We start from the raw sequence: 27,696 nt of genomic DNA, 5'->3' as shown, positions 1-27,696 counted from the left end.
TTATTAGATATTTACTTATTTGTCCACCAGTTACAGTATTTTGATCAAAATTATGTGGTTCGTTTCCCTCGAAATTAGTTTACACTTGGGGGTTAATTTTGAATCCCATGTTTGCTGTATCCCAAATTATATTCCAGGTGCATTGTTACTATTTTCAAACCCTCCTCAGGATAAAATGGATCGGATTAGTGAATTGCCCGACTGTATGATAATGTTATCGATGAAAGATTTGTTTAAGACCAGTTTACTATCTAGAAGGTGGTGCAAGCTTTGGTGTCTAAGGAGAGATCTATACTTTTTTGATATTCACAATGTGCTTGGAAGCGAGAAAGAACTACTAGAAACTGGGCATCTCAGTGATGTTAGTAGTCCGCATTTTGTTGATTTTGATAAGAGTAAGCATGAATTTGTAAAACGAGTAGATAAATTTGTCAAGAATTTTCCGGACACAAGGATCGATTCTTTCCTGGTGAACTTCTATTTAGATTGCGAACAAAACAGCACTATTGATCAATGGATAAGTTTTGCAATTGCAAGGAATGTTGGAAGAATCGATCTACTATTTCGAGGAAGGCCCTTATGGACCTAATAAACCTGATCGAGACAAATATTACAAATTTGTCTTCGATTTATTTTCAAACAATAATATTTCAACTCTAAAGCATCCATGTCTTGAATGTTGTCTTGTTTGCCATCCCACCAATTGTGACTTTTGTCCATTCAAAAATTTGAGATATCTTTCACTTAACAACACAAAAGTGGATGAAATGTTCATAGAAAGTCTGTTAATTTACAATGAATCTACAATGAATCTAAAAAGTAAACATTTTCTTATATAGAGGACCGGAGGGAGTAGTAACTTAAGGAAAATAAATTGATTATATTGGTTAATTTAATTATGTTGGATACTAGAAGTTGTGGAAGCATAATCTAATACAGCCTGCATTGTTGGAGTAAAAAAAACTAGCACAAAAAGAAGAAAATATGTAATAACTCAAATTCAAATAAGCACACTGTTACTAGAGGCAATCACAACAACAAAGGGAAACTAGAACAGATGAGAACAGTAAATACAAAAGAGAGGCTTTTTGTTTTCTACTCAAAAGAACCTTTTAAGCCATCCAAGTACATCCGAGTAGAAAGCGTTTCCCAATGCCACTCCGCCAACAAGACCGCCTACATACCCAATAAGAATTACACTCCAGTAAAGTTCAAACAAAGATTCTGAGTCATTGTCACCATCAGAGGCAGGTGGAGAAAAAGAAGGTCCTGCGTGATCTATACACTTCTTCGATAATTGATCCCCACACAGACCTTGGTTACCCTCAAATGAATTACCTTGGAATGTTGCAAACTGCTTATTCTGAGGTATAGGACCTGACAAATTGTTGAATGACACATTAAAGAACTCCAAAAAGGTAAGTTGTGTTAACTGTTGCGGAAGCTTCCCTGAAAGACTGTTGAGAGAAAGGTCCAATGCTTCGAGCTTTGAAAGCTTCCCTAAGGAAGACGGAATGCTTCCAATAAGGATGTTATTTGACAAGTTGAGCAAAACAAGACCCTTTAAGTCGCCTATCATTCTTGGTATCTCTCCACTGATTTTGTTGCTAGAAATATCAATGGCTATCAAGCTATAAAACTCTTGAAGCTTCTCATAGACCATCACCAGCCCTTTGTTTGACATTGTGAACGAGTAAGACTTGTCTACGGTTGCAGACAATTGTCCTGGCTTGTAGAACCCTGATATAACTAACTTTTGCTCGTACTGTAATTGACTTGTGTTAGAAGTTTTCATTGCTTTCCAACTTTGGATCATTTCTGATGGAAAATTGCCAGAGAATTCATTGTGAGAAAGATCAATAATGTGAAGCTTGGGAAATGTGCATTTCATTTTTCCAGAGTACCTAATGTCTCCATGAAATTCATTGTTACTTAAACCCAATACCTTCAACTCAGGTAAGTCTCCCAGCCAGAATGGAAAGGAATCATTGATATTGTTATGACTAACATCAAAGTACTCCAGCCTTCTGCAGGTGACCAATGCCCTTGGCAACTGACCCTGCAGATTGTTGTTGCTGAGGTCAATCTGAAGAAGGGAATTTCCTATCATGTATGTTTGAGGAATGAGGCCAGAGAGTTTGTTCCCTTTTAGCATCAGAGTATCTAAAGATTGGCTAAAGTTCCCCAAACATGAGGGAATATTGCCGCTTAAATTGTTGAACGATAAATCAAGATGCACGAGTGATTTGAGATTGCATATGGATGGGGATATTTCTCCTATCAATGAATTGTGGGAAACAATTAAGATTTGTAGACTTGCTTTTCTCCGCAACCAATTGGGTAGATATGTTATATTGTTGTTTGACAACAAAAGATATCCCAGATCACCAAGATCTTTGATAAATGCTGGAATCTCAACTAAATTGCATGATTTCAAACCTAAGACTTGAATGCGAGAATCAATCATCTTGGAAGAACGTTTCCCAAATGACAATTTGTTGAATGATAAATCAAGAAAAACTAGCTTTCTGAGCTTCATAAATGTGTCAAGCTCTAGCTTTCCATGCAACAAGTTATAGGGTAGGTTCAAGAAAATTAAATTTGTTAGGTTCATTATCAAAGATGTAATTTCACCCGTTATATTGCTATTATCTGCACTTAATACTTCTAGCTGGGTGAGATTTGCAAAAGATAATGGGATGTCAGTGCCACTGCCAATATTGATTGAGGATATATCCAAGCCAATTAATGATGAAAACTTACCTATCCATGAGATGTTCTCAATAGTAAATTCATTGAAACCAACATACAAGAAGCTTAGGTTCGCAAGATTTGCCAGGGATGTAGAAAGGTCGCCCCTAAATTTGTTATATCGAAAGTTTATCTTCTTGAGTTGTGTGAGGTTGCCAATCGAAGAAGGAATATAACCAAAAAAATGGCAATTTGGAATTGTCAGTGCATATAAAGAACTAAGATTTCCAATGGAAACTGGTAATGTGCCATAAAAACCTGTTTCATCAAGTGCTAATATGGTGAGTAAACTTGAATGAAACTCAGGCAACCTACCATTGAGATTTGGATTATATCTCAAATTCAAAATTTTCAAGTTTGGAAGATGAAATACTCCAATTGGATATTCACCATATAAGTCCGAATTTTGAAAACTCAAAACTTGCAATGAGGTAAGATTTGTGAGTGTCTCAGGTAAAGTAGATGAAATAGTCACAAAACTAAGTTCAAGTGATTCAAGTTTTGTTGAGTTTTGAATTATGCTTCTGAGACTGGACAATTTCAGTTGCAACAGATTGACTGAGCTAGAATATGATGTAATATTAACGCCTAGATCAAGATACAACAATTTGGACAACTGTGAAATTCGTGGTGGAATTTCTCCAGAAAATATGCCAAGAGAAAGGTTTAAATATCTAAGTTGTGAAAGCTCACCTATTTTGGACGGAATTTGAGAGTAATTGAAGTCATTATCAGAAAGATCAAGAACTCGAAGGTGTACAAGGCGGAAGAGACTGCTGTTTGCATCCATTCTACCATAGAGTTGGCAACTTCTAAGATCAATGTGAATCACTTGATTTGTGTGCTCATCACATTGAATGCCATCCCATGAGCAACAATCTGTGCTGGAATTCCAAGATGCTGTTTTAGGATAACTGAGAGGATTCAAAGAGGCAGACTTATCGATGTGAAAGCCTTTCTTAAATTGCAACAAGGCACGGCTTTCATCACCATGACACTTTGGGTGAATTAAAGGAAAACATGTTGTGAATGTGAAAGAGAAGAGTGAATAATGGAAAAGAAACTGTACTAACAAAACAATAGACCAGACAAAAACCATTGTATGTATCTTAATATTTTAAACTGAAATATTTGATGAAATGTTAGACACATACTAGGTGGTTCTTATACTACAACAGTGGACTGATTATTACAAATGAAAATGTTTTGTAGTGCCTAACTCATCCTTATATAACCGGCTCGTAAGGTGATGATTGCCACTTGCTTATAAACACTTGTCCAGGCAATCTCATATCCGATGTGAGACTTTTTAACAGTTTGGATTACACATATATGGGCCTAGCTCCTGAATATGTTTCCTGATCATATATTTTGTGTTACACTATAAGAGGCAATATTCAAATACCTTTTTGACCTTTAGTGTTTAAATTCAAGAAAGGTATTTGAATATTGGCTCTTATAGCCCAGACTTGGACACGGACACGGGACACAAAATGGACACGAGGACACCGCTAATGTAAAATACATTGGATATGGACTCGCCCTCTAATAGCCATGTCAGAGCTTCATAAATAACATGATCATGTACTGAAGCTTTTTTCATTGTCATCCACAAACTTAATTTTCTGTCCATTCATAATCTTTGACATTTGGCTCTATTATTGGATAACCATTTAATGAAACTTCATCCAATTTAATATCTTGACTCTGTCAATTGCAAAAGTTTCAATGTGGATTCTGTCCAAATCATTAGAGTGATAGAAATAATGCAAACTATGACCAAATAATAGTTATCTTATCCTCTTGACTAATACCAGCATTGACACAAAAAATAAAGACATAGCTATCTTTCATTTTTAATTCATTAAAATTTCTGTTTTAAAAAATCATTAACATCTCATTAACATATCAATTTGACCAACATAGGTACTCAAGAGGAAGCTGCAATCGTCGTAGTTGTGCGACTATGGATCCTTACGATACAAGGTCTATTTGATCCTTACAATACAATTTTAGTCCCTTAATTAAATTAAAAATTATGCAATCATAGCTAATTTCGTCGTAGTTACAGGCCCATACGATGCAAGGTCTATTTGATGCTTTGTACATTCACTGGTAGTATTTACATCAGCAATTTCTGGAATTTGCATTTTTATTGATAATAAAGTTTAAGTGAGTTGAATCTCATGAGTAAATTAGATGTAGGACAGAGTTTAAGGATTGGTGGGTTTCGGATATGCATACAGACCTTCCACCGAAATCTTCACATTGACAACAGAATTTAAACCTATGTCCTCGTGTAATTTTGGATCCTTACAAGTGAAACATATTCTTGTATTATATGGTTTTGTAATGAACAACTCAGGAGAATATTGCTAAAAAAACTACACTATACTAACAAACAACTTCATTAATTTTGCTTGAATGATTACATATATTCACCAGTTTCTTATTTATATAGCATTGGTCAATCCTAACAAATCCACCAATAACTCCTCTAATTGGATTCATCTAGATCCTTCTAGAAACAAGATTAATCACCTAAAAATATCTAAGGATTAGGAAGAAAAATATCTATCTTTATAGATTTACAGTGATTAGTGAGTAAAAAAATAACATACAGTGATGCCTTATCAAGAGAAAAAGACTTGGATGAATTTTGTTTTCCCTATTAAAGTCAATCCATAATGTTTTCTTTGATTGTTTCTAGAGAAAAGAATGTTGGCAAATCGCAGGTTTGTTGAGCGTTGTTCAGCATCATGTTCATAATCTTCAATCTGCTGCAACAGTTTTGTTCGAAAATATGAAGATGTGCGAGGACCGGCTGGTAGCAGGTCGGGTGGCAGTAATGGTGTGGATACTGTTGCAGAATCGAAATAATTAGGTGTGGAATAATGATATATTAATCACAGAACAGCAGGGGAAACAAGTGTATAGTATGTGGCAGGATTGGTATTAAGTTTATGTGCAGCAGAACCCGAAAAATGACAGCAATAGCAGGCCTAAATGTGATGCTTAAGCAGTACTAAAGGTCATCATAGAATCCATTCTATTTCAATAGTTGGTTCTGTGTTGTGATTGGTTTCCTCTAAACTTTGCAACTTTTCCTGCTGTGGACTTATTGTTTCCAACCGGTTTGTGCTCACCAGCAAACTGGAAAATGTGTTTCTGCCTCAGTTTTTTACTTGTAATGGGTTAGGAGCCAAGTGAGTTATTCAGGTGAGTATGTTATCCAACTTGAATGAAAAAGTAATGTAAGATTAGTTCTTTTCTATATTTCAAAAGATCATGAGCTTTACGTTGATCAATTGTAGTTTTTGAGCACTGTCTACGGTTTGCCTCTTTCTGACATTCGAGGATCAACTGTCAATGACATTTATTTCATGATCTTTTTTGTTTTTCTTTAATAGAATCTTCTGTTAAAGTTATTAAGAAAAAAGTTTTAAATTGATAACAACAATTAAGGCACATATTTTGATCATAATAGCTGGCTAATTCAATTATATGCTGGATATTAGATGTTGTGGCAGCAAGAAATATATTGTGATGCTAATTATTTCCTTATTGCATAATCTAATACAGTCACAGATGCATGGTTGGAGTAAAAATAATTAGCACAAAAAGAAGACAATATATAACAATTCAAATTCAAATAAGCCACAACAATTATACTTTTTGGTAACCTCATTCAAACACCAAAATGTGGTCCAAAGCACACTGTTAATTACTAGAGGCAATCAATCACAAGAACAAATGAAAACTATACCATACAAAGCACACACTTATTATAAGTAGTCACAACAATAAAAATAAACTATAACAGATGAGAACAATAAATACAAGAGAAAGAGAGGCTTTTTGTTTTCAACTCAAAAGAACCTTTTAAGCCATCCAACTACATCCGGGTAGAAAGCGCTTCCTAATACCACGCCGGCAACAAGACCACCTACATACCCAATCAGAATTACATTCCAGTAAAGTTCAAACAAAGATTCTGATTCATGGTCAACATCAGGGGCAGAAGGTGGAGAAAAAGATGGCCCTCCGTGTTCTATACACTTCTTCAACAATTGCTCTCCACACAAACCTTGGTTACCCTCAAATGAATTATCTTGGAATGTAGCGAATTGCTTATTCTGAGGTACAGGACCTGAGAGATTGTTGAAGGACACATTTAGGAACTCCAAAAAAGTAAGTTGTGCTAACTGTTGGGGAATCTTTCCAGAAAGATTGTTGAGAGAAAGATCCAGTGCTTCAAGGTTTGAAAGCTTCCCAAAGGAAAGTGGAATGCTGCCATTAAGGATGTTATTTGACAGGTTGAGCAAAATAAGACCCTTCAAGTCACCTATGACTTGTGGTATCTCTCCACTGATTTTGTTGCTTGAAATATCAATGGCTATGAAGTTGCTGTAAAACTGTTGAAGCTTCTCATAAGTCATGACCAGCCCTTTGTTTGACATCATGAACGAATAAGGATCCTTTCTTGTCACAGTCGCTTCACGATTCGTGATCTCAACAACTTGTGAACTTTGATCGTACTGTAATTGACTTGTATTAGAAGTTTTCATTGCTTTCCAACTTGGGATCATTTCTGGTGGAAAACTTCCAGAGAACTCGTTGTGAGAAAGGTCGATGATGTGAATCTTTGGAAACGTGCACGTCATATTTCCAGAGCACCTAATGTCTCCATGAAATTCATTGTTACTTAAACCCAATACCTTTAAGTCAGGTAACTCTCCCAGCCAGAATGGAAATGAATCATTGATATTGTTATGACTAACATCAAAGTACTCAAGTTTTCTACTGTTGATCAATTCCCTTGGCAACTGACCTTGCATATTGTTGTTGCTCAGATCAATATGATGAAGTGCATTTCCTATCATGTATGCTTGAGGAATGAGGCCAGACAACTTGTTCCCATTTAGCTTCAGATTTTCTAAAGATTGGCTAAAGTTCCCCAAACATGAGGGAACATTGCCGCGTACATACCCAATCAGAATTATATTTCAGTATAATTCAAAGAAAGATTCTGAATCATGGTCACCATTAGAGGCAGGTGGAGAAAAAGAAGGCCTTGTGTGATCTTCACACTTGTTCGATAATTGAAAACCAAACTGTCAGTTCTTTGAATTCCCAATTGGACTTATATAGCAACATGAAATGCATGAATGAATTTCACTTTTTTCTCCTAAACGATATATTGTATAAAATCACATTTACATGCCTTAACTTAACCGCTGCGAGACTTCTGAAACCTTAGCTCGCTGAATTATTTTTAAACCTGGTTTCAAGTGCAAATTCCTCAATGCATAACAAAATTCAGAACCCCAAAAGGCTCCGAATCAGAACATTTTAAGTTTAGTTAATAATCAATAATCAAGGAATGACAATAAAACTGAACAAAACAAAAAAAGAAACAAGAGAAAGGGTAGGTGATGAATAAGTATGTATGATGAAGGCCAACACAAAAATAACAGAAAAGTTAAAGAAGATCAAAAAGAGTGTATACCAAAAAGTAATTGGAATGAAAATTACTACTTCGTTTTAAATTTAAGTTAACACCTTATCCTCATAACTTCCTCAAATTATCTCTGCCTTATTGAATTTCTTATTTCTTGCAACACCGAATCTGTCATCAAACTACTATTTAGTCGAAAACATATTGACCTACAAATGTAACCTAAGAGTTCATAATACAATATAACTGTATATATAAAGAAAACGGTTTAAGATAACATTTCACTACCTCATTCTTTTTTTCTGTCATCTTCTTAAACTTGTTCATTGTCACCAGGGAGTGAAATCAGAGACTCTGTATGCATGACACCAGTTGTAAGTAGACGTTCAGAGAAGGAGCGATGCCCTAACACCTCTCCTTTATCATTATACTTCACCAATATACTAGCACCATTTATTCCAATAATATCACCATTTTTTGTACAATACATAGGATATAATAAGTTATTAAGATAAAGGTTATATATCAATAATTTTATGGAAAATAATTTGATTATATTGGTTAATTTAATTATGCTGGATACTAGAAGTTGTGGTAGCATGAAATTTATTCTTGATACTAATTATTATTTCCTTATTGCATATATAATCTAATACAGCTGCATTGTTGGAGTAAAAATAATTAGCTCAAAAAGATAAGAATATATAACAATTCAAATTCAAATAAGCACACTGTTACAAGAGGTAATCACAACAACAAAGAAAAACAAGAACAAAATAAAAACTATACCATACAAAGCACACACTTATTATAAGTAATCACAACAATACAAGGAAACTATAATAGATGAGATCAATCAATACAAAAGAAAGAGAGGCTTTTTGTTTTCAACTCAAAAGAACCTTTTAAGCAACCCAATTACATCCGGGTAGAAAGCGCTTCCCAATGCCACTCCGCCAACAAAACCACCAACATACCCAATCAGAATTACAGTCCAGTAAAGTTCAAACAAAGATTCTGATTCATGGTCCTCTTCATAGAGAGAAGATTCGGCATGATCTATACACTTGTTCAACAACTGTTGCCCACACAGACCTTGGTTACCCTCAAATGAATTATCTTCGAATGTACCAAACTGCTTATTCTGAGGTATAGGACCTGAGAGATTGTTGAAGGACACATTGAGGAACTCCAAAAAAGTAAGTTGTGCCAACTGTTGGGGAATCTTTCCAGAAAGGTGGTTGAAAGAAAGATCCAACGCCTCAAGGTTTGAAAGTTTCCCTAAGGAAGATGGAATGCTTCCAATAAGGTCGTTATTTGACAAGTTGAGCAAAATAAGACCATTTATGTCGCCTATGACTTGTGGTATCTCTCCACTGATTTTGTTGCTTGAAATATCAATCGCTATCATGTTGTAAAACTCTTGTTGATTCTGATAAACCATGAGCATCCCTTTGTTTGACATCATGAACGAATAAGGAATCTTTGTTGTCACACTGTCTCCATTTTTGTAGGTCTTTGCAAATTGTGACCTTTGATCATACTGTAATTGACTTGTATTGGAAGTTTTCATTGCTTTCCAACTTTGGATCATTTCTGATGGAAAACTTCCAGAGAACTTATTATGAGAAAGATCAATGATGTGAAGTTTGGGAAATGTGCAAGTCATGTTGCCAGAGCACCTAATATCTCCATGAAATTCATTATTAGTTAAAGCCAATACCTTCAACTCAGGCAAGTTTCCCAACCAGAATGGAAATGAATCATTGATATTGTTATGACTAACATCAAAGTACTCTAGTCTTCTATTGTTGATCAATTCTCTTGGCAACTGACCCTGCAGATTGTTGTTGCTGAGATCAATCTGCTGAAGGGCATTTCCGATCTTGAATGTTTGAGGAATGAGGCCAGACAATTTGTTCCCTTGTAGAATAAGATTTTCTAAAGATTGGCTGAAGTTCCCTAGACATGAGGGAACATCGCCGCTTAAGTTGTTTAATGATAACTCAAGCACTATGAGTGATTTGAGATTGCATATGGATGGGGATATTTCTCCTGTCAATGAATTGATGGAAACGTCTAAGGTTTGTAGACTTGCTTTTTTCCACAACCAATCGGGTAACGATTGTATATTGTTATTATACAACATTAGAAGTTCCAGACCACTGAGATCTCTTAGAAATGGTGGAATCTCAACTAAATTGCATGAACCCAATGATAAAAATTGAATTTGAGAATCGATCATATGTGAAGAACTTTTCCCACAATACAATGACAGTTTGTTGCGGGATAAACTAAGTAAAACTAGCCTTTTGAGCTTTAGAAACTTGTCAAGCTCTAGTTTTCCATGCAAAAAATTAAAAGATAGGTCCAAGAAAGCTAAATTTGTTAGATTTGTTATCCAAGATGGAAATTCACCCTTTATATTGCTATTACGTGCATCTAATTCTTCTAGTTGGGTGAGATTTGCAAAAGATAATGGAATGTCACTGCCAATATTGATTGAGGATATATCCAAGGCCATTAATGATGATAGCTTACCTATCCATGAGTCTTAGTTTGGTAAGATTTGCCAAGGCTGCAGAAGGGTCACCCCTAAATTTGTTATTATCCAGGCCTATCTGCGTGAGTTGTGTGAGGTTACCAAGCGAAGAAGGAATATACCCAGAAAAATGACAAAATGGAACTGATAGGGTTTTTAAAGAACTAAGTTTTCCAATGGATATTGGTAGTGTACCATTGAAACCTGTGTTATCGAGTGCTAACTGGGTGAGTGAACTAGACTGAAACTCAGGCAACCTACCATTGAGATTTGGATTATATCTCAAATCTAGAAGTTCTAAGTTTGGAAGATGAAACACTCCAATTGGAAATTCACCATACAATTCAGAATTGTATAGAGATAGGTGTTGCAATGAAGTTAGATTTGCGAGTGTGTCTGGTAAAGTAGATGAAACTGTCACAAAACTAAGTAGAAGGATCTCAAGTTTTGTTGGGTTTTGAATTATGCTTCTAAGACTGGACAATTCGAGTTGCAACAAATTGACTGCACTACCTTTAGGGTTTATTGTAGCTTTAAAGCCTAGATCAAATACCAGCAACTTGGACAACTGTGAAACTTGTGGTGGAATTTCTACAAAAAATAGGCTAAGAGAAAGGTTCAAATATCTTAGTTGAGAAAGCTCACCTATCTTGGACGGGATTTGAGAGTAATTGAAATCATTGTCAGAAAGATCCAGATCTCGAAGGTGAACAAGGCGAAAGAGACTGCTGTTTGCATCCATTGTACCAGTGAGTTGGCTGCTACTAAGATCAATGTGAATCACTTTATTTGTGTGCTCATCACATTTAATGCCATCCCATGAGCAGCAATCTGTGCTAGAGTTCCAAGATGCTGTTTTAGGATAACCGAGAGGAATCAATGAGGCAAACTTATTGATGTGAAAGCCTTCCTTAAATTGCAACAAGGCATGTCTTTCATCACCATGACACTTTGGCTGAATTAAGGAAAAAGATGTAGTGAATGTGAAAGAGATGTCACGAATATCGAGGCCTAACTCATCCTTACAAAACCGGCTTATAAGGTGAGGATTGCCTCCTCTTTACAAACTCTTCTCAAGAGTCCTATCTATCCGATGTGGGACTAAATCCCACCGAGTGTTGGCCGCTAACACACCCCCTCACGCTTAGCGTGAACGATGTCGGAAGCCCAACGATAGACCCGATAGGCTCTGATACCATGTCACGAATATCGAGGCCTAACTCATCCTTACAAAACCGGCTTGTAAGGTGAGGATTGCCTCCTCTTTACAAACTCTTCTCAAGAGTCCTATCTATCCGATGTGGGACTAAATCCCACCGAGTATTGGCCGCTAACAAGAGAAGAGTGAATAAGGGAAAACACATTGTACTAACAAAACAAGAGACCTGACAAAGACCATTGTATCTTAATATTTGAAACTGGAAAGTTTGATGGAATGGTACACACATACTGAGTGGTTCTTATACTAAAATAATGGTCTGCATATAACAAATGAAAATGTTTTCTAGTGAACTTGATTTTCAATTGACCGTGCATTTTGGTTTGGAATAACTTCACAGGTCTATATCTATGTTAGCCCGATGGAGAGGCAAACTTGATCAACTCCAAAAAAACTTAATGTCCAAATTTTGGCTCTTATAATAGAAATTCTACAATTTTATTTTGTCTTTTTTGTAATAATTTCTGTCATAATTTGATCTCTAATCAAATTATGTAGTAAAGCTTTCTTCATTATCATTTATCATCCACAAACTTAACTTTCTGTCCTTTTCAGAGTTTTTGTTTTCTATTTCATGTATATTTTGTCTCTGCTATTTTTGACTCAGCAATTTGCTGTGATTTTCTCACTACTTGCATTTTTTATAACAATTTAATATGCTGATTTAGCCAATTGAAAGAGTAGTATCAATTAGGATTGTTCCTATGCAATTGTAACAGTCTGAATTTGAACTTCTTACCACTTATTTAAAGGACCCAAAATACTTATACCTAAGCTAACTCATTGTTGGTTAAATAATAATAATAATTTAATTAAATTTAGACATGCATAATTAATTGAAATGACTCCATTTCAATTATGCAGGTTCTTTTTTCACCTAAAATTATAGCATAGTCCTCCATTTGCCTATTGACAGAATGTGGCAATCTTCCCATTCCCTGGATATGCATATACTATCTTAGCAAATTTATTCCATAATAATATTCAATATAAATATCATAACATATAAATGTTGGGAAATCGTTTCATAAACACTTTTATAAACGCAGCGGAATTTTAAAATTAAAATTTCCCATCAATGGATTCTTGTGAATGAGCATGATCAGGTCTAGAATATTACCTTTGAAGAACAAGTTTGTGGTCGCCTTTCTTGATCACAAGCACCGCACTTGCAGCACCTCCACTTAGTCCACACGAACAGGAACCTTCGATCTCACAGTGCTAGCTGTTCTTGGATGAAGGCTGAGGGAATTTTGTGCGGTTTAGGGTTTAGAGAAATTCAGAATTTTTCTAAACTCAGTTAGGGTTTCAAAACGTAACTACTGAACTTCATAAGGCTCTATTTATAGAGTTTCTTATGAGGTCTTTAGTTTACACGAAATTGGGCTTCTCAAGCCCAATAACCGTTTTTCACTAACTGCACCCCCACAATAAGTCTTACTTATTTTTTCCCTTCTTGACTGTCCTTATGTGTGTGACCCTGTAGGTTCTTATGACGTTGGCAATAATATTAATCGTAATATTATAAATAGTGAGCGGTATCTAGCAACACATCACTGTTACCCAAGTCACAGGAATGTCACGTGATCTGACTAACCTTTCCGTGATAAATATTTTGTGCACAATTACCCTTTTGTCCTCATGTCTATATTGAACACAAGGCATAGTATGTCATCCTTATCTAGTTCAATATTGGGCCCATAGACATATCTCCCGTTATGTAGGAGGGACAAATTCCATCTAGGTCACTCATGTCCCTCAGCATGATTCGTGGGATACCCATCAACCAAATTTATAATTATCCAGTTACGGATAACGTTTGAATGGCAACAAGGTATTACACTCCTGCATCTAGGGTACATAGTGGTTTCAGGTCGAAGGGTGGAATACACCTTTTATCACTATGAGAAAACTTATGACATTTCATAACATTTTATGTAGTATTCTCATGGTGGGTCAATCCGATATAAAGTTACCCTTAACATTTATATCTATGTGAAGACTTTATAACTCATTATCCATGATCAGTGAGATATGATCATCAGTCTACCAACATAATAGTCTTTATGCTTTAACGTTATCCCATTTCACAATAAAGCTTGACTATGGATATGTTTAAGAATAGTGTTCTTATATTCAATGGAATCTCACGATTAAGTCATACTTAACGTTCCATAAATGAACTGACTATTCTAGGGACTTTATCATTTTAACATATAAAATTAATAAAGAAAAGCCTTTTATTTGATAAGTAAATTATTCAATACATTTATTATGCAATTATAAATAATTGGCCTCTAGGGCTTACATCAACAATAAATTCAATATAACATTTTTAAATCTAAACATATTATAATGAAATTTGACAAAATCCCTTCTATACTACAGAAGATTTCATCATAAAAAGAATTTACTTATTGGTATCACAATCTTCTAAACAGTGTTTGTCTAGTTTCTACCGATTGGCAACTCGGATGCAGAATGCAGAAATTGTACATAACAATCCATCCAAACGAACATACAACTACAACTCCACAACAATCAACACAGCAGACTAATTGTAACCAATAAGTAAAGCTTCTTTGTCCCTTACTATTTAAATTCCAGAAAGGTATTTGAATCTTGGCTCTTATAGGGGATTCTAAAATTTCCAATACATGCATTTTATACAAGACTAATCGTTGTCGAGGAAAGTAAAGACAAAATACAACCTAAATCACAACTCAACTAGAGGTTTTGCAGCGCAACCAACGAGACTTTGGTGAATTAACATGTAAATGCTCCCTCGGAGCTGCAAGAATTCAGGTTATATAATAGTAATCGGAGAGAGTATTTAATTATAAATATCCTATATTTATAAATATAACATTAAGATTATAAAATCATGTATAGAAGATTTCAATTTACCTTTGGAATTTGATGCTAACATATTGATAACACTAATAAATAAATTTTGCAGATGAACATGAGTAAGCACTTGTTTATCAAATCTGAAATTGTTCTTACATCCACAAATAAGCCAAACTATAGAAGTAATAATAGCTGAAATAATAAGGTTTTTGACTTGTGAACTCTAATTTCTATCAACAAAGCAACAGGAGATGAAATGTCCAAAGAATAATCAATGATTGAACAAAGTCAGTTCCACCATTTCAAAGCAAAAGAACATTCAAAGAAGAGATGATTAGTTGTTTCATAGTCCTAATAACATTGTTGATACTAATTATTACCTTATTGCATAATCTAATACAGCTGCATTGTTGGAGTAAAAATAATTAGCACAAAAAGAAGACAATATAATACAATTCAAATAAACCATTACAATTATACTTTTGGCAATGAGATTCAACCTCATTGAAACACCAAAAAGTGGTTCAAAGCACACTCTTACTTATTACAAGCAATCACAACAACAATTAAATGGAAACAAGAACAAATAAAAACTATACCATACAAAGCACTAACTTATTATAAGTAGTCACAAAAAAAAAAAGGAAACTAGAACAGATGAGAACTATAAATACAGAAAAAAGAGAGGCTTTTTGTTTTCAACTCAAAAGACCCTTTTAAGCAATCCAATTACATCCGGGTAGAAAGCGCTTCCCAATGCCACTCCGGCAACAAGACCACCAACATAGCCAATCAGAATTACAGTCCAGTAAAGTTCAAACAAAGATTCTGATTCATGGTCATCATCCGAGGCAGAAGGTGGAGAAAAAGAAGGCCCTTTGTGATCTATACACTTGTTCAACAATTGTTCCCCACACAGACCTTGGTTACCCTGAAATGAATTATCTTGGAATGTAGAAAACTGCTCATTCTGAGGTATAGGACCTGAGAGATTATTGAAGGAGACATTAAAGAATTCCAAAAAGGTAAGTTGTGTCAACTGTTGGGGAATTTTTCCTGAAAGATTGTTGAAAGAAAGATCCAATGCTTCAAGGTTTGTAAGCTTCCCTAAGGATGATGGAATGTTGCCAATAAGGTCGTTATTTGACAAGTTGAAAAAAATAAGACCCTTCAAGTCTCCTATGACTTGTGGTATCTCTCCACTGATTTTGTTGCTAGAAATATCAATGGCTATCAAGCTGTAAAAATCCTGAAGCTTCTCATAAACCATGAGTAGCCCTTTGTTTGACATCATGAAAGAATAAGACAAATGTCTTGTCACTCTTGTCACGGTGTTTCCTTGATTGTAGAGACTCGTGACTTTTGAACTTTGATCGTACTGTAATTGACTTGTATTAGAAGTTTTCATTGTATTCCAACTTTGGATCATTTCTGATGGAAAACTGCCAGAGAACTTATTGTGAGAAAGGTCAATGATGTGAAGCTTGGGAAATGTGGATGACGTCATGTTCCCAGGGCATCTAATGTCTCCATGAAATTGATTGTTACTTAAAGCCAATACCTTCAACTCAGGTAAATCTCCAAGCCAGAATGGAAATGAATCATTGATATTGTTATGACTAACATCAAAGTACTCTAGTCTTCTACTGTTAATCAATTCTCTTGGCAACTGACCCTGCAAATTGTTGTTGCTGAGATCAATCTGCTGAAGGGCATTTCCTATCATGTATGTTTGAGGAATGAGGCCAGACAACTTGTTCCCATTTATCTTCAGTATTTCTAAAGATTGGCTAAAGTTCCCCAGACATGAGGGAACATTGCCGCTAAAGTTGTTTAATGATAAATCAAGCCCTAGGAGATATTTGAGATTGCATATGGATGGGGAAATAGCTCCTGTCAATGAATTGTTGGAAACGGCTAAGTCTTGTAGACTCTCTTTTTTCCACAACCAATTGGGTAACGATTGTATATTGTTTTCAGACAATGATAGAAACTCCACATCACTGAGATCTCTTATAAATGGTGGAATCTCAACTAAATTGCATGAATCCAATGATAAGACTTGAATTCGAGAGTCGGTTATACGCGAAGAACTTTTCCCACTATACAATAACAGTTTGTTGAATGATAAACTAAGGAAAACTAGCCTTTTGAGCTTCAAAAACTTGTTAAGCTCCACATTTCCATGTAAAAAATTATAGGCTACGTTGATGGAAACTAAATTTGTTAGATTCATTATCCAAGATGGAATTTCACCTCTTAAATTGCAATTTTGTGCATTTAATACTTCAAGTTGGGTGAGATTTGCAAAAGATAATGGGATGTCAGTACCAATATTGACTGAGGATATATCCAAGGCAACTAATGATGTGAGCTTTCCTATCCATGAAATGGTATCAACAGTAAATTCATTGAAACCAACACCCAAGTGATCTAGTTTAGTAATATTTGCTATTGATGCAGAAAGGTCACCCTTAAATTTGTTGTTTCTAAGGTCTATGTACATAAGCTGTGTCAAATTGGAAAACGAAGATGGTATATATCCAAAAAAATTGCAATGTGGAATTGATAGTGAGTTTAAAGAACTAAGTTTTCCAATGGATACTGGCAGTGTACCATTGAAACTAGTGCCATCAAGTCCTAACATGGTGAGTGACCTAGACTGAAACTCAGGCAATCTACCATTGAGATTTGGATTATATCCCAAATCCAGAACTTTTAAGTTTGGAAGATGAAATACTCCTAATGGAAATTCACCATGTAATTCACATTTTGAAAAAATTAGACGTTTCAACGAAGTTAGATTTGTGAGTGAGTCTGGTAAAGTGGATGCCATGGTCACTAAACCAAGTCCAAGTGTCTCAAGTTTTGTTGAGTTTTGAATTAAGCTTCTGAGAGTGGATACTTTGAGATTCAACTGACTGACTATCATACCTTTAGAGTTTTCTATAACAGGGACGCCAAGTTCAAGAAACAACAACTTGGATAGCTGTGAAATTTGTGGTGGAATTTCTCCAAAAAAATTGGTATCAAGAAGTTTCAGATATTCTAGTTGTGAAAGCTCACCTATCCTTGATGGGATTTGAGAGTTTTTGAAGTCATTATCTGAAAGATCGAGCTTTCGAAGGTGTACAAGGCGGAAGAGACTGCTGTTTGCATCCATTGTACCATAGAGTTGGCTGCTACTAAGATCAATTTGAATCACTTGATTTGTGTGGTCATCACATTGAATGCCATCCCATGAGCAGCAATCTGTGCTGGAATTCCAAGATGCTGTTTTAGGATAACCGAGAGGATTCACAGAGGCAAACTTATCAATGTGAAAACCTTCCTTAAATTGCAACAAGGCATAGCTTTCATATTCATGACACTTTGGGTGAATTAAAGGTAAACAAGTAGTAAGTGTGAAAGAGAAGAGTGAATAAAGGAAAACAAATTGTACTAACAAAATACGAGAGCAGATAAAAACCATTGTATCTTAATATTTGAAACTGGAAAGTTTGATGAAATGGTAGACACATACTGAGTGGTTCTTATACTACAACAAAATGGACTGCATATAACAAATATGTTTTGTAGTGAACTTGATTTTCAATTGACCGTGCATTTTGGTTCGGATTACACATCACAGGTCTATATCTTTGTTACCCTAATGGAGAAGTTAACTTCATTGACTCCAAAAAAAACTTTGTCCATTACTATCTAATTCAAGAAAAGGTATTTGAATCTTGGCTCTTATAGTAGATTCTAAAATATTATTTCATCTTTATTATATTAATTTCCAATACATGCATTTTATACAAGACTTCTATTTTCTCCACATTTGTCTCTATTATTTGACTCAGCAATTTGCTCCGATTTTCTCGCTACTTGTATTTTCTATTTTTGTCTTCTTTCCAATCAATTCCTTGCATAACCAATTTAGTATGTCGACACAGTCAATTGTAAGAATCTCCAATCAATTCCATTCCACTGTCAAATAAAGACATGGCTATCTTTCATTTTAATTCATTAACATCTCATTAACATATCAAATTAACCACTAAATAAGTACACAAGAGGAAGCTTCACGTGCTTATGACGTAGCTGCAATTGAGTACAGAGGAATCCATGCTTTAATCAACTTTGAATTAAGTAGTTACACAAAATGAGACAAAATGAATTTCACATATCAGTTTATGTTTCTAATAATTCCAACCAAATTTGCTACACAGAAGACAATGTTTTTATTAGCTGCTGAATATGTTTCTGACCAAAATGAATCCAATTTCACTTTTGCATTCAAATTAAACTTTGTTCATGCACTGAATATTACTTTTTTATTCTACTTTATTAGAGTTATATCCATTGTACTTTGTTTGTGACTCGGCTTGTATTGTTGTAAAGTAAACTTACACCAAAATAGCATAATTTTTCCTCAATACATAATATTATTACTTTGAAATGATGAGCACATTCAGCTAGAGAGGAAACTCATATCCATTGGAGAGATAAAGACCATACTGATTCTCATGAGATACACAAGTCTCATGTTCATATGACAGTAACACAAATATATACAACAAAAGGAAACCAAAACTATCATGCCCTACCTTGTCTGACTCTTCAAATTCTTTGTTGAACTTCCTGATTTTTATAATATTATCTCAGATAATCTACAAACAAAGCACACTCATACTAGAGGCAATAACAACAAAAGGAAACAAGAACATATGGGAACAATAAATACAAAAAAAAAAAAGATATGTCTTTTTCTTTCAACTCAAAAGAACTTTTTAAACCATCCAAGTACCTGTGAGCTGAAAGTGCTTCCCAACGCCACTCCAGCAACAAGACCACCAACATACCCAATCAAAATTACTTTCCAGTCAAATTCAAACAAAGAATCTGATTCATCATGGTAACCATCAGTGGCAGGTGGATAAAAAGAAGGTCCTGCGTGATCTATACACTTCTTCGATAATTGATCCCCGCACAGGCCATGGTTACCCTCAAATGAAGTACCTTGGAATGTTGCAAACTGCTTATTCTGAGGTATAGGACCTGACAGATTGTTGAAAGAAACATTAAAGAACTCCAAAAAGGTAAGTTGTGTTAACTCTTGGGGAAGCTTCCCTGAAAGACTGTTGAGAGAAAGGTCCAATGCTTCGAGCTTTGAAAGCTTCCCTAAGGAAGACGGAATGCTTCCAATAAGGAAGTTATTTGACAAGTTGAGCAAAACAAGACCCTTTAAGTCTCCTATAACTCTTGGGATCTCCCCACTGATTTTGTTGCTTGAAATATCAATGGCTATCAAGCTGTAAAAATTTTGTAGATTCTCATAAACCATGACCAACCCTTTGTTTGACAACGCGAACGAATAAAACTTATCTACTGTCCAATATTCTCCTGGCTCATAGGGCATCAAGTAAACTAACATTTTCTCGTACTGTAATTGGGTGGTATTGGAAGTTTTCATTGCATTCCAACTTTGAATCATTTCTGATGGAAAACTTCCAGAGAACTCATTGTGAGAAAGGTCAATGATGTGAAGCATGGGAAATTTGCATGTCATGTTGTCAGAACACCTAATGTCTCCATGAAAACCATTGTTACTCAATGCCAATACCTTTAACTCAGGTAAGTCTCCTAGCCAGAATGGAAATGAATCATTGATATTGTTATGGCTAACATCAAAGTATTCTAGTCTTATGCTGTTGACCAATGTCCTTGGTAACTTACCCTGAAGATTGTTGTTGCTAAGATCAATCATCTTAATGGAATTTCCTATCATGTATGTTTGAGGAATAAGGCCAGACAATTTGTTCCCTTTAAGCACCAGATTTTCTAAAGATTGGCTAAAGTTCCCTAGACATGAGGGAACATTTCCGCGTAATTTGTTGAACGACAATTCAAGATGCACTAGTGATTTGAGATTGCATATGGATGGAGATATTTTTCCTGTCAACGAACTGTTGGAAGCAATTAAGATTTGTAGACTTTCTTTTCTCCACAACCAATTGGGTAGCGATGTTATATTGTTGCTTGACAACATAAGAAATTCCAGATCACCGAGATTTCTTATAAATGTTGGAATCTCATCTAAATTGCATGAAACCAATTGTAAAACATGAATTCGAGAATCGGTAATATTTGAAGAACTTTTCCCACTATACAATGACAGTTTGTTGTATGATAAATTGAGAAAAATTAGCTTTTTGAGCTTCAAAAATGTGCCAAGGTCTAGTTTTCCATGCAAAGAATTAGAGGGTAGGTTCAAGACAACTAAACTTGTTAGGTTCATTATCCAAGATGAAATTTCACCCTTTATATTGCTATTAGATGCATCAAATAATTCAAGCTGGGTGAGATTTGAAACAGATGATGTGATATCACTAACAATATTTATCGAGGATATATCCAATCCTATTATTGTTGAGAGCTTACCTATCCATGAGATGGTCTCAATAGTAAAGTCATTGTGACCAACAATCAAGTGGCTGAGTTTGATAAGATTTGCTAGGGATGCAGAAGGGTCGCCCTTAAATTTATTGTATCGAAGATTTATCTGCATGAGTTGTGTGAGGTTGCCAATTGAAGAAGGAATGTACCCAAAAAAATGGCAATTTGGAATGGATAGGGTTTCTAAAGAACTGAGGTTTCCAATGGATATTGGCAGTGTACCATAGAAACCTGTCTGATCAAGTGCTAACTTGGTGAGTGAGCTAGACTGAAACTCAGGCAGCCTACCTTTGAGATTTGGATTATATCTCAAATCCAAAACTTTCAAGTTTGGAAGATGAAATACTCCAACTGGAAATTCACCGTACAATTCAGAATTATAAAGAGATAGTGTTTTCAATGAAGTTAGATTTGTGAGTGTGATTGGTAAAATAGATGAAATAGTCACATAATTAAGTAGCAACATCTCAAGTTTAGTTGAGTTTTGAATTATGCTTTTGAGACTGGACGATTTGAGTTGCAACAGATTGTCTGAACTACCTTTAGCACTTGATATAGCTCTGAAGCTTAGATCAAGAGACAACAACTTAGACAACTTTGAAACTTGTGGTGGAATTTCTCCTGAAAATATGCTAAGAGAAAGGTTCAGATATCTTAGTTGTGAAAGTTCGCCTATCTTGGGCGGAATTTGAGAGTAATTGAAGTCATTATCCGAAAGATCAAGAACTCGAAGGTGTAAAAGGCGGAAGAGACTGCTGTTTGCATCCATTGTACCATAGAGTTGGCTGCTACTAAGATCAATTTGAATCACTTGATTTGTATGCTCATCACATTTTATGCCATCCCATGAGCAGCAATCAGTGCTGGAATTCCAAGATGTTGTTTTAGGATAACTGAGAGGATTCAAAGAGGCAGAATTATTGATGTGAAAGCCTTCCATAAATTGCAACAAGGCATGGCTTTCATCTTCATGACACTTTGGCTGAATTAAACGAAAAGATGTAATATATGTGAAAGAGAACAATGAATAAATAAAAATAAATAGTATTAACAAAACAAGAGAACAGACAAAGACCATTGCATCAAACTGAAACTGAAAAATTTGATGAAATGTTAGACACATACTAGGTGGTTCTTATACTAAAGCAATGGACGCAGCGGCGGAGACAACAAACACAGAAGCACTGCAGCGGCATGCGTTTCAATTTTTTTGGTTGACACTTAAAAACTTGACACGTATCAGGTGCGGCGACCCGCACTCTGATGCCGTGTCAGAGCTTCATACATAACATGATCATGTACTGAGGCGTTCTTCATTATCATCCACAAACTTCATTTTCTGTCCATTCATAATATGTAATATTTGGCTCTATTATTGAATAACAATTTCATGAAACTTCATCCAATTTAATATCTTGACTTTGTCAATTGCAAAAGTTTCAATTTGGATTCTGTCCAAATCATAGAGCCAAATTATTAGAGAGAGAGATAGAGACAGACCAAACAATAGTGATCTCATCCTCTTGACTATAGCTTTAAAGTCTTGGCTATTTGAAAATGAATTATCAACTCATAACTCTTTGTGAATTGTGAACTCTTGTGAAAGAGTAAATTTGCGGAATAACAGTTTAGTCCCTGAAATTAAAAATTATGCAATCATAGCTGTAATCGTCGTAGTTTAAGGTCCATAAGATACAAGGTCTACTTGATGCTTTGTACAAAGCTTATTTTGATATATAATATAGTTAATATTTTAAAATAATTAAAAGAAAAACATGATAAATAATCATATAATACTTCAATCTAAAAAAAAATTAAAACTTTTTAGTGTTCTTAATTTAAAAGAATAAAGTAAATCCTCCCCTTACATTTTTATCTAAAAAAAAAAAAAAATCCTCCCCTTACATCCCCTACTCACAAGTAGAGCTAATCATATTTGTCTTTTGACAAACATGTGGCAATCTTCCTACTCCTTGGCTCCAATCATCTAAATAATATAAGGAAAATAATTAAGAAAGCAATGTGTAGACCAAGCTAGCAAATTTATTCCATAATACAATTCATAATAAATATCATAACATATAAATTCAATATAGCATTTTTAAATCTGAACATATTATAATGAAACTTGACAAAAGATCTCCCTTCTATACTACAGAAGATTTTATCATCAAAAGAATTTACTTATTTGGTATCACAATCTTCTAAACAGTGATTGTCTAGTTTCTACCGATTTGCAACTCGGATGCAGAATGCAGAAATTGTACATAACAATCCGTCCAAACGAACATACAAACTATAACAATGAGTAATCCAACTAAAATATGAAGACAACACTGTCATGAACTCTGGACTTTTGATTCTGAGCCACACATTCTGAAATCCACATAAGATTCCTGATCTCCTGCTCCCTTAACCTCATATATGCGAAGAACACAGCATAGTGAAACTGCAATGTAGACAAATTAGGATGGCTTAGTGATGAATAACATATACAGATCCTATACAAAAAGATTTATATTCAAGTCAATCAATTTCCTTCTGGCGTAATGATTCCGTTTCTTATCACTTGGTATAAAAAATCCCGCAACCATTAAAATTTTAACTATTTATTTACATGCCCCAAATAATTTACCTGTTGCTCAAATGCTAAGCAATGCCTCTTGACCTCTTCCTCATAGAATGCCTTGTCAAGCATCTGGCTCTCTCCATATGATAGCTTGGCAAAAATAGATTGATAAGGAGGGTATTTCTCCATAACAGCACGGACCTACATGAGCAATCATCATGTAAGAGAATTAACTCCCGAAAAGAACTACTAAAGAAATCAACCAGAAATAAGTGGATGCTGTAGACAGCAACGATGATTCTCAAATATTTCAGGGCAAATATCAGCACAAAATGATAATAAATAATTCAACTGCACAAGGTACTTTAGAAATTGGTAGCCAAAAGAAACTACAAATTACAGATAAAATAACAAGCAATTGAATCATATATTCCTCGAAAATATAAGATAAAAGTGCTCAAAAAACTGAAAGGAATGTTTGAAAGAGATGCCTAAAAGTTAAAACAAGAATCAACTGTGCAAGTACGACAATCTCCTGGCAATACAGGTTAAGGTCATACAACAACACTTAAACCAAAGATACGAAAAAATAATATAGTTGGAGCATTTAACACTGACTTGGCTACTAATAAAAACAAATCTACCACCCTGAGAAACACAAACAAGGGACCAAGAAGCATACAAATTGAAAGAGGGAAAACACGTATATCCACCGATGTAACAACCTAACAAATCACACAACTGAGATCCAAATCATACCTGATCGATGTCCTCACAGACAGCAAGTTCCTCATGACCATATGGGTAGCTGTTTTTAAAATAAGAAAGTCATTAGTAAAAGAAACATTACAAAGCAGTATATTGATTCATTTTAATATTTAACTGAAGGATGAGATCTTACAACAAACCGAAGTTAGAGTACAATTTCCTACGGTCATCTCGGGTAAGCTCAGTACCAATACTGCACAGAGCAGAAACCATGAGATGCTAGTTATTCAGGTATCCAGATAAGCAAAATGATTACAAAAGGCCTTAGTGAATTACCTGTTTATGGTAATATTGACAGCCCTTCTATCAGCCTCAAAAGCAAGAAGGTCAGACATTATCTCAGCAGTAGCACCACCAAGTTTCTGTTTGGGAATAACATTGAAGTTTATAAAAGTCAGGATGAAATCCCAAGGGAATGCAAATAATGAAATAAATAGCTGACAAAAAAAAAAATACTTGGACCCTTCACCTGACAAAATCTGTAAAAATCTTCAAGGTATGCCTTGTAAAGAGTGTTCCTCATTATTTCGATGTTCATGTCATCCAAGTCCTGCAAATAAACCAGTTGCATATAAATATAAAAAGCTACAGCAACAAAATTAATGCCAGTAATATCAAAGTTTTGCTACCATTGAATGTACATAATCCAAAGGAAAAGGTTAAGTAGGACAATTGTCTTCTAGGTGGGAACAAGTAGCTAGTTGCCTATCATTTTTAGATAATTTTACATTACATTATTTTATCACAATCTATTGTATAAAAATTAGGGGTAGATATCAATAATATTGAGTTTTTGCAATACAACTACAATTCTACAACAATCAACACAACAGACTGATTGATGTCGAACATAATAAAGTGAAACAAATGTTTTCTGGAAAGATGATTTACCTCTGATGTAATGCACTCAGAGAAGTATGGAGCCAGAGGAGTGTCAACGAGAACCAGCCTGTAAAGCTCCCTCATATTCTGAGCAACTGCTAGAGTGGCAATACTGAGGAGAATCCCACAGGAAAAAAGAAGTAAAATCAATATTCTATGTGCCGACATCAATCAATATATCAATAAATTTTAAAATGCATAGAAATCATGGTACCTGTCAAACATGCCCAATGGGTGGCATTTTTCTAGAAGTTCTTGGACATCTCTCTCATGCAAGGTGCCAGTAACAATCAAAACAACATTGTCTATCATGTGACCATATCTGCAGAGTAAAAGAGAAAAAATATTGATTTCAGCTTTAATTACAGACATGGGCATCGATAAATACGACACCGATACTAAGACATTGACACTGGTAATGATTTGAGAAAACGAAAGTAATTGAATATAACTACGAGTGTCAATGTTTGGTGCCAAATACTGACATGTATTAGACACCGGACATGCTCTCAATATGAAGTGCCGGTGTTTCATAGACATGTGGTATATTCAGTAAATACACCAATATAGCAAACAGAAACGCAAAATTCACATACGTGATATATTCTAAAAAGGTCGACAAGGGTTCTGTGGCTTGGCAGAGCATGTGCTTGTAATCATCAACCAGCTTAAGAGTACATTTCTCCACAATTGTGGTGGTATGCAACGGAGAAGGTTCTGCAACAGGTAACTCATCATTCATCAGCATAAATCAATAATTTTAAGTACTTGTTATCATTGAGGATACACTAACATTAATAATAATATCAATAATTTATGAAAACTTCAAAATCTTCATTCCACAATGAAAATTGAACAAAACCCGCAGTAATAACAGGTAACTTTTAGGCAAATAAGAAAATCTGTATCCAATCGTGATAGGACTCGTAACATATAACCATGCTACAAAACACTTCTTTCGGCACTAGCATTTCAAATATACAAACAATTGAAACAAATATCGCAATTTCACAAAATCATAAATAACAGAAACATTTCTGATCAACTAAGCACTTAGTTTCATTACACTTTTTTAACACAAAGCAATGAATTTTATCAAAAATTCTCAAAATTCAGAAAATCATAAATAACAGAAACAACACTTAATTTCATCACACTTTCTTAACACCAAGCAATGAATTTTATAAAAAATTCTCAAAATTTCAAAAAACAAATTTTCACTGATTAGCATTTCAAATCTACAAACAATTGAATCAAATAACACAATTTCACATAATCATAAACAACAACGAAACCTTTCTAATCAATCAAACGATTAACTAATCAACAAATCAATAAACGACAATTTCAATAACAAATTGAGATCAATGATCGGAAAATAAAAAACGCACCGTTTTGGAGATAAGGACCGTACTCGGTAGCAGAGAGATGCATCTTGATATCATCAAGGGTTTCACATTGACAGAGATTGTTGTAATCGGCGGTGGTGAGTAAACCGGAACGGTGACCTCTGACGATAGCTTCAAGGTAACCGCCATGGATGTTGAAGGAGAGAGCTTCGAATCCGTACATTTTGGGAATGGATGGATCTGAATTTCGGGTCGGGTTAAGGAAATGGATCGAGAAAGTGAAACACCTCCTTCAGAGAAAATTGAGGAGATGATGGAGATGAAGAAAGTGCCTGGTTGTAGTTCTATCACGATACAATAATAATTAATTAATAATGAGGAAAAATAATGAGGAAAAATAATGGAAATTGTATTACTTCTTTATTTTCTTTTTATTTACTCCTATCAAATTTTCTTATTTTTATTGAGAAAATTATTTTATTTTTTGACAGGAGGGAATTATTATTATTATTATTATTATTATTATTATTATTATTATTATTATAATTTGCTCAAAATAAAAATTATTATAACTATAATCATTTATTTTTATGTTCGAACTGACTCCCGAACCAGATTAAACTAGTGGTGAAAACCAAAAAATTATTTACTTTGTATGCATATGTGTAAAAAAGTGTTACCGCATTGATGCATAAAAATTAAATTCTTATGATAAATTTATTTTTTGTCAAAAAAAATTATTTTTCTGCAAAAAGTCTATTTTATTTTGTTTAGTAATAAAAAAGAATTGTTTTTTTTCTTCTAAATTTATTCTTTAGATAAAAAATAATAATGGATTGCTTCGGGTATGGTCATATACCCTTACTT

General features: G+C 34.6%; 4 protein-coding genes and 2 pseudogenes across 4 annotated transcripts; 1 reads left to right on the top strand and 5 right to left on the bottom strand.

Moving 5' to 3' along the window:
• The first annotated feature begins 175 nt into the window (after window positions 1-175).
• Window positions 176-1,598, top strand: LOC123892157 (annotated as a pseudogene).
• On the bottom strand, window positions 1,100-12,150 carry LOC123892156 (annotated as a pseudogene).
• LOC123890022 (receptor-like protein 9DC3) lies at window positions 6,393-7,938 on the bottom strand. The gene has a single exon (XM_045939564.1). It carries the CDS (start codon window positions 7,632-7,634, stop codon window positions 6,621-6,623), a length of 1,014 nt encoding a protein of 337 aa, XP_045795520.1. The 5' UTR covers window positions 7,635-7,938; the 3' UTR covers window positions 6,393-6,620.
• A 3,117-nt stretch (window positions 12,151-15,267) lies between the features above and the next one.
• On the bottom strand, window positions 15,268-22,707 carry LOC123888470 (receptor-like protein 6). Its single transcript, XM_045937535.1, has one exon. It carries the CDS (start codon window positions 22,382-22,384, stop codon window positions 19,583-19,585), a length of 2,802 nt encoding a protein of 933 aa, XP_045793491.1. The 5' UTR covers window positions 22,385-22,707; the 3' UTR covers window positions 15,268-19,582.
• LOC123892155 (receptor-like protein 6) lies at window positions 15,524-18,292 on the bottom strand. Its single transcript, XM_045941981.1, has one exon. It carries the CDS (start codon window positions 18,290-18,292, stop codon window positions 15,524-15,526), a length of 2,769 nt encoding a protein of 922 aa, XP_045797937.1.
• A 577-nt stretch (window positions 22,708-23,284) lies between the features above and the next one.
• On the bottom strand, window positions 23,285-27,213 carry LOC123888471 (V-type proton ATPase subunit d2). Its single transcript, XM_045937536.1, has 10 exons — window positions 26,872-27,213; window positions 26,077-26,197; window positions 25,695-25,802; window positions 25,490-25,592; window positions 25,068-25,148; window positions 24,875-24,960; window positions 24,732-24,791; window positions 24,590-24,638; window positions 23,897-24,031; window positions 23,285-23,710 (listed from the first exon to the last, which is right to left on the bottom strand). The coding sequence occupies exons 1-10, from the start codon at window positions 27,050-27,052 to the stop codon at window positions 23,579-23,581; spliced, it is 1,056 nt and encodes a 351-aa protein (XP_045793492.1). The 5' UTR covers window positions 27,053-27,213; the 3' UTR covers window positions 23,285-23,578.
• Between the last annotated feature and the right edge of the window lie 483 nt (window positions 27,214-27,696).

Source organism: Trifolium pratense, linkage group LG6 (assembly GCF_020283565.1).
Source record: "Trifolium pratense cultivar HEN17-A07 linkage group LG6, ARS_RC_1.1, whole genome shotgun sequence".
NCBI lineage: Eukaryota > Viridiplantae > Streptophyta > Magnoliopsida > Fabales > Fabaceae > Trifolium > Trifolium pratense.
The sequence above is the reverse complement of the archived record's forward strand: the minus strand, read 5'-3'. Positions and strand labels throughout refer to the sequence as shown.

Excerpts from the sequence above, each read along its gene's own strand:
- LOC123890022 (XM_045939564.1), bottom strand. The coding sequence starts at position 7,634 with ATGATAGGAAATGCACTTCATCATATTGATCTGAGCAACAACAATATG.
- LOC123892155 (XM_045941981.1), bottom strand. The coding sequence starts at position 18,292 with ATGGTTTTTATCTGCTCTCGTATTTTGTTAGTACAATTTGTTTTCCTT.
- LOC123888470 (XM_045937535.1), bottom strand. The coding sequence starts at position 22,384 with ATGTGTCTAACATTTCATCAAATTTTTCAGTTTCAGTTTGATGCAATG.
- LOC123888471 (XM_045937536.1), bottom strand. The coding sequence starts at position 27,052 with ATGTACGGATTCGAAGCTCTCTCCTTCAACATCCATGGCGGTTACCTT. Across the intron at positions 25,149-25,489 it reads CTGAGTGCATTACATCAGAG|GACTTGGATGACATGAACAT; the intron begins GTAAATCATCTT and ends GTTTATTTGCAG. Across the intron at positions 24,032-24,589 it reads TCTGTGAGGACATCGATCAG|GTCCGTGCTGTTATGGAGAA; the intron begins GTATGATTTGGA and ends TTGCTCATGTAG.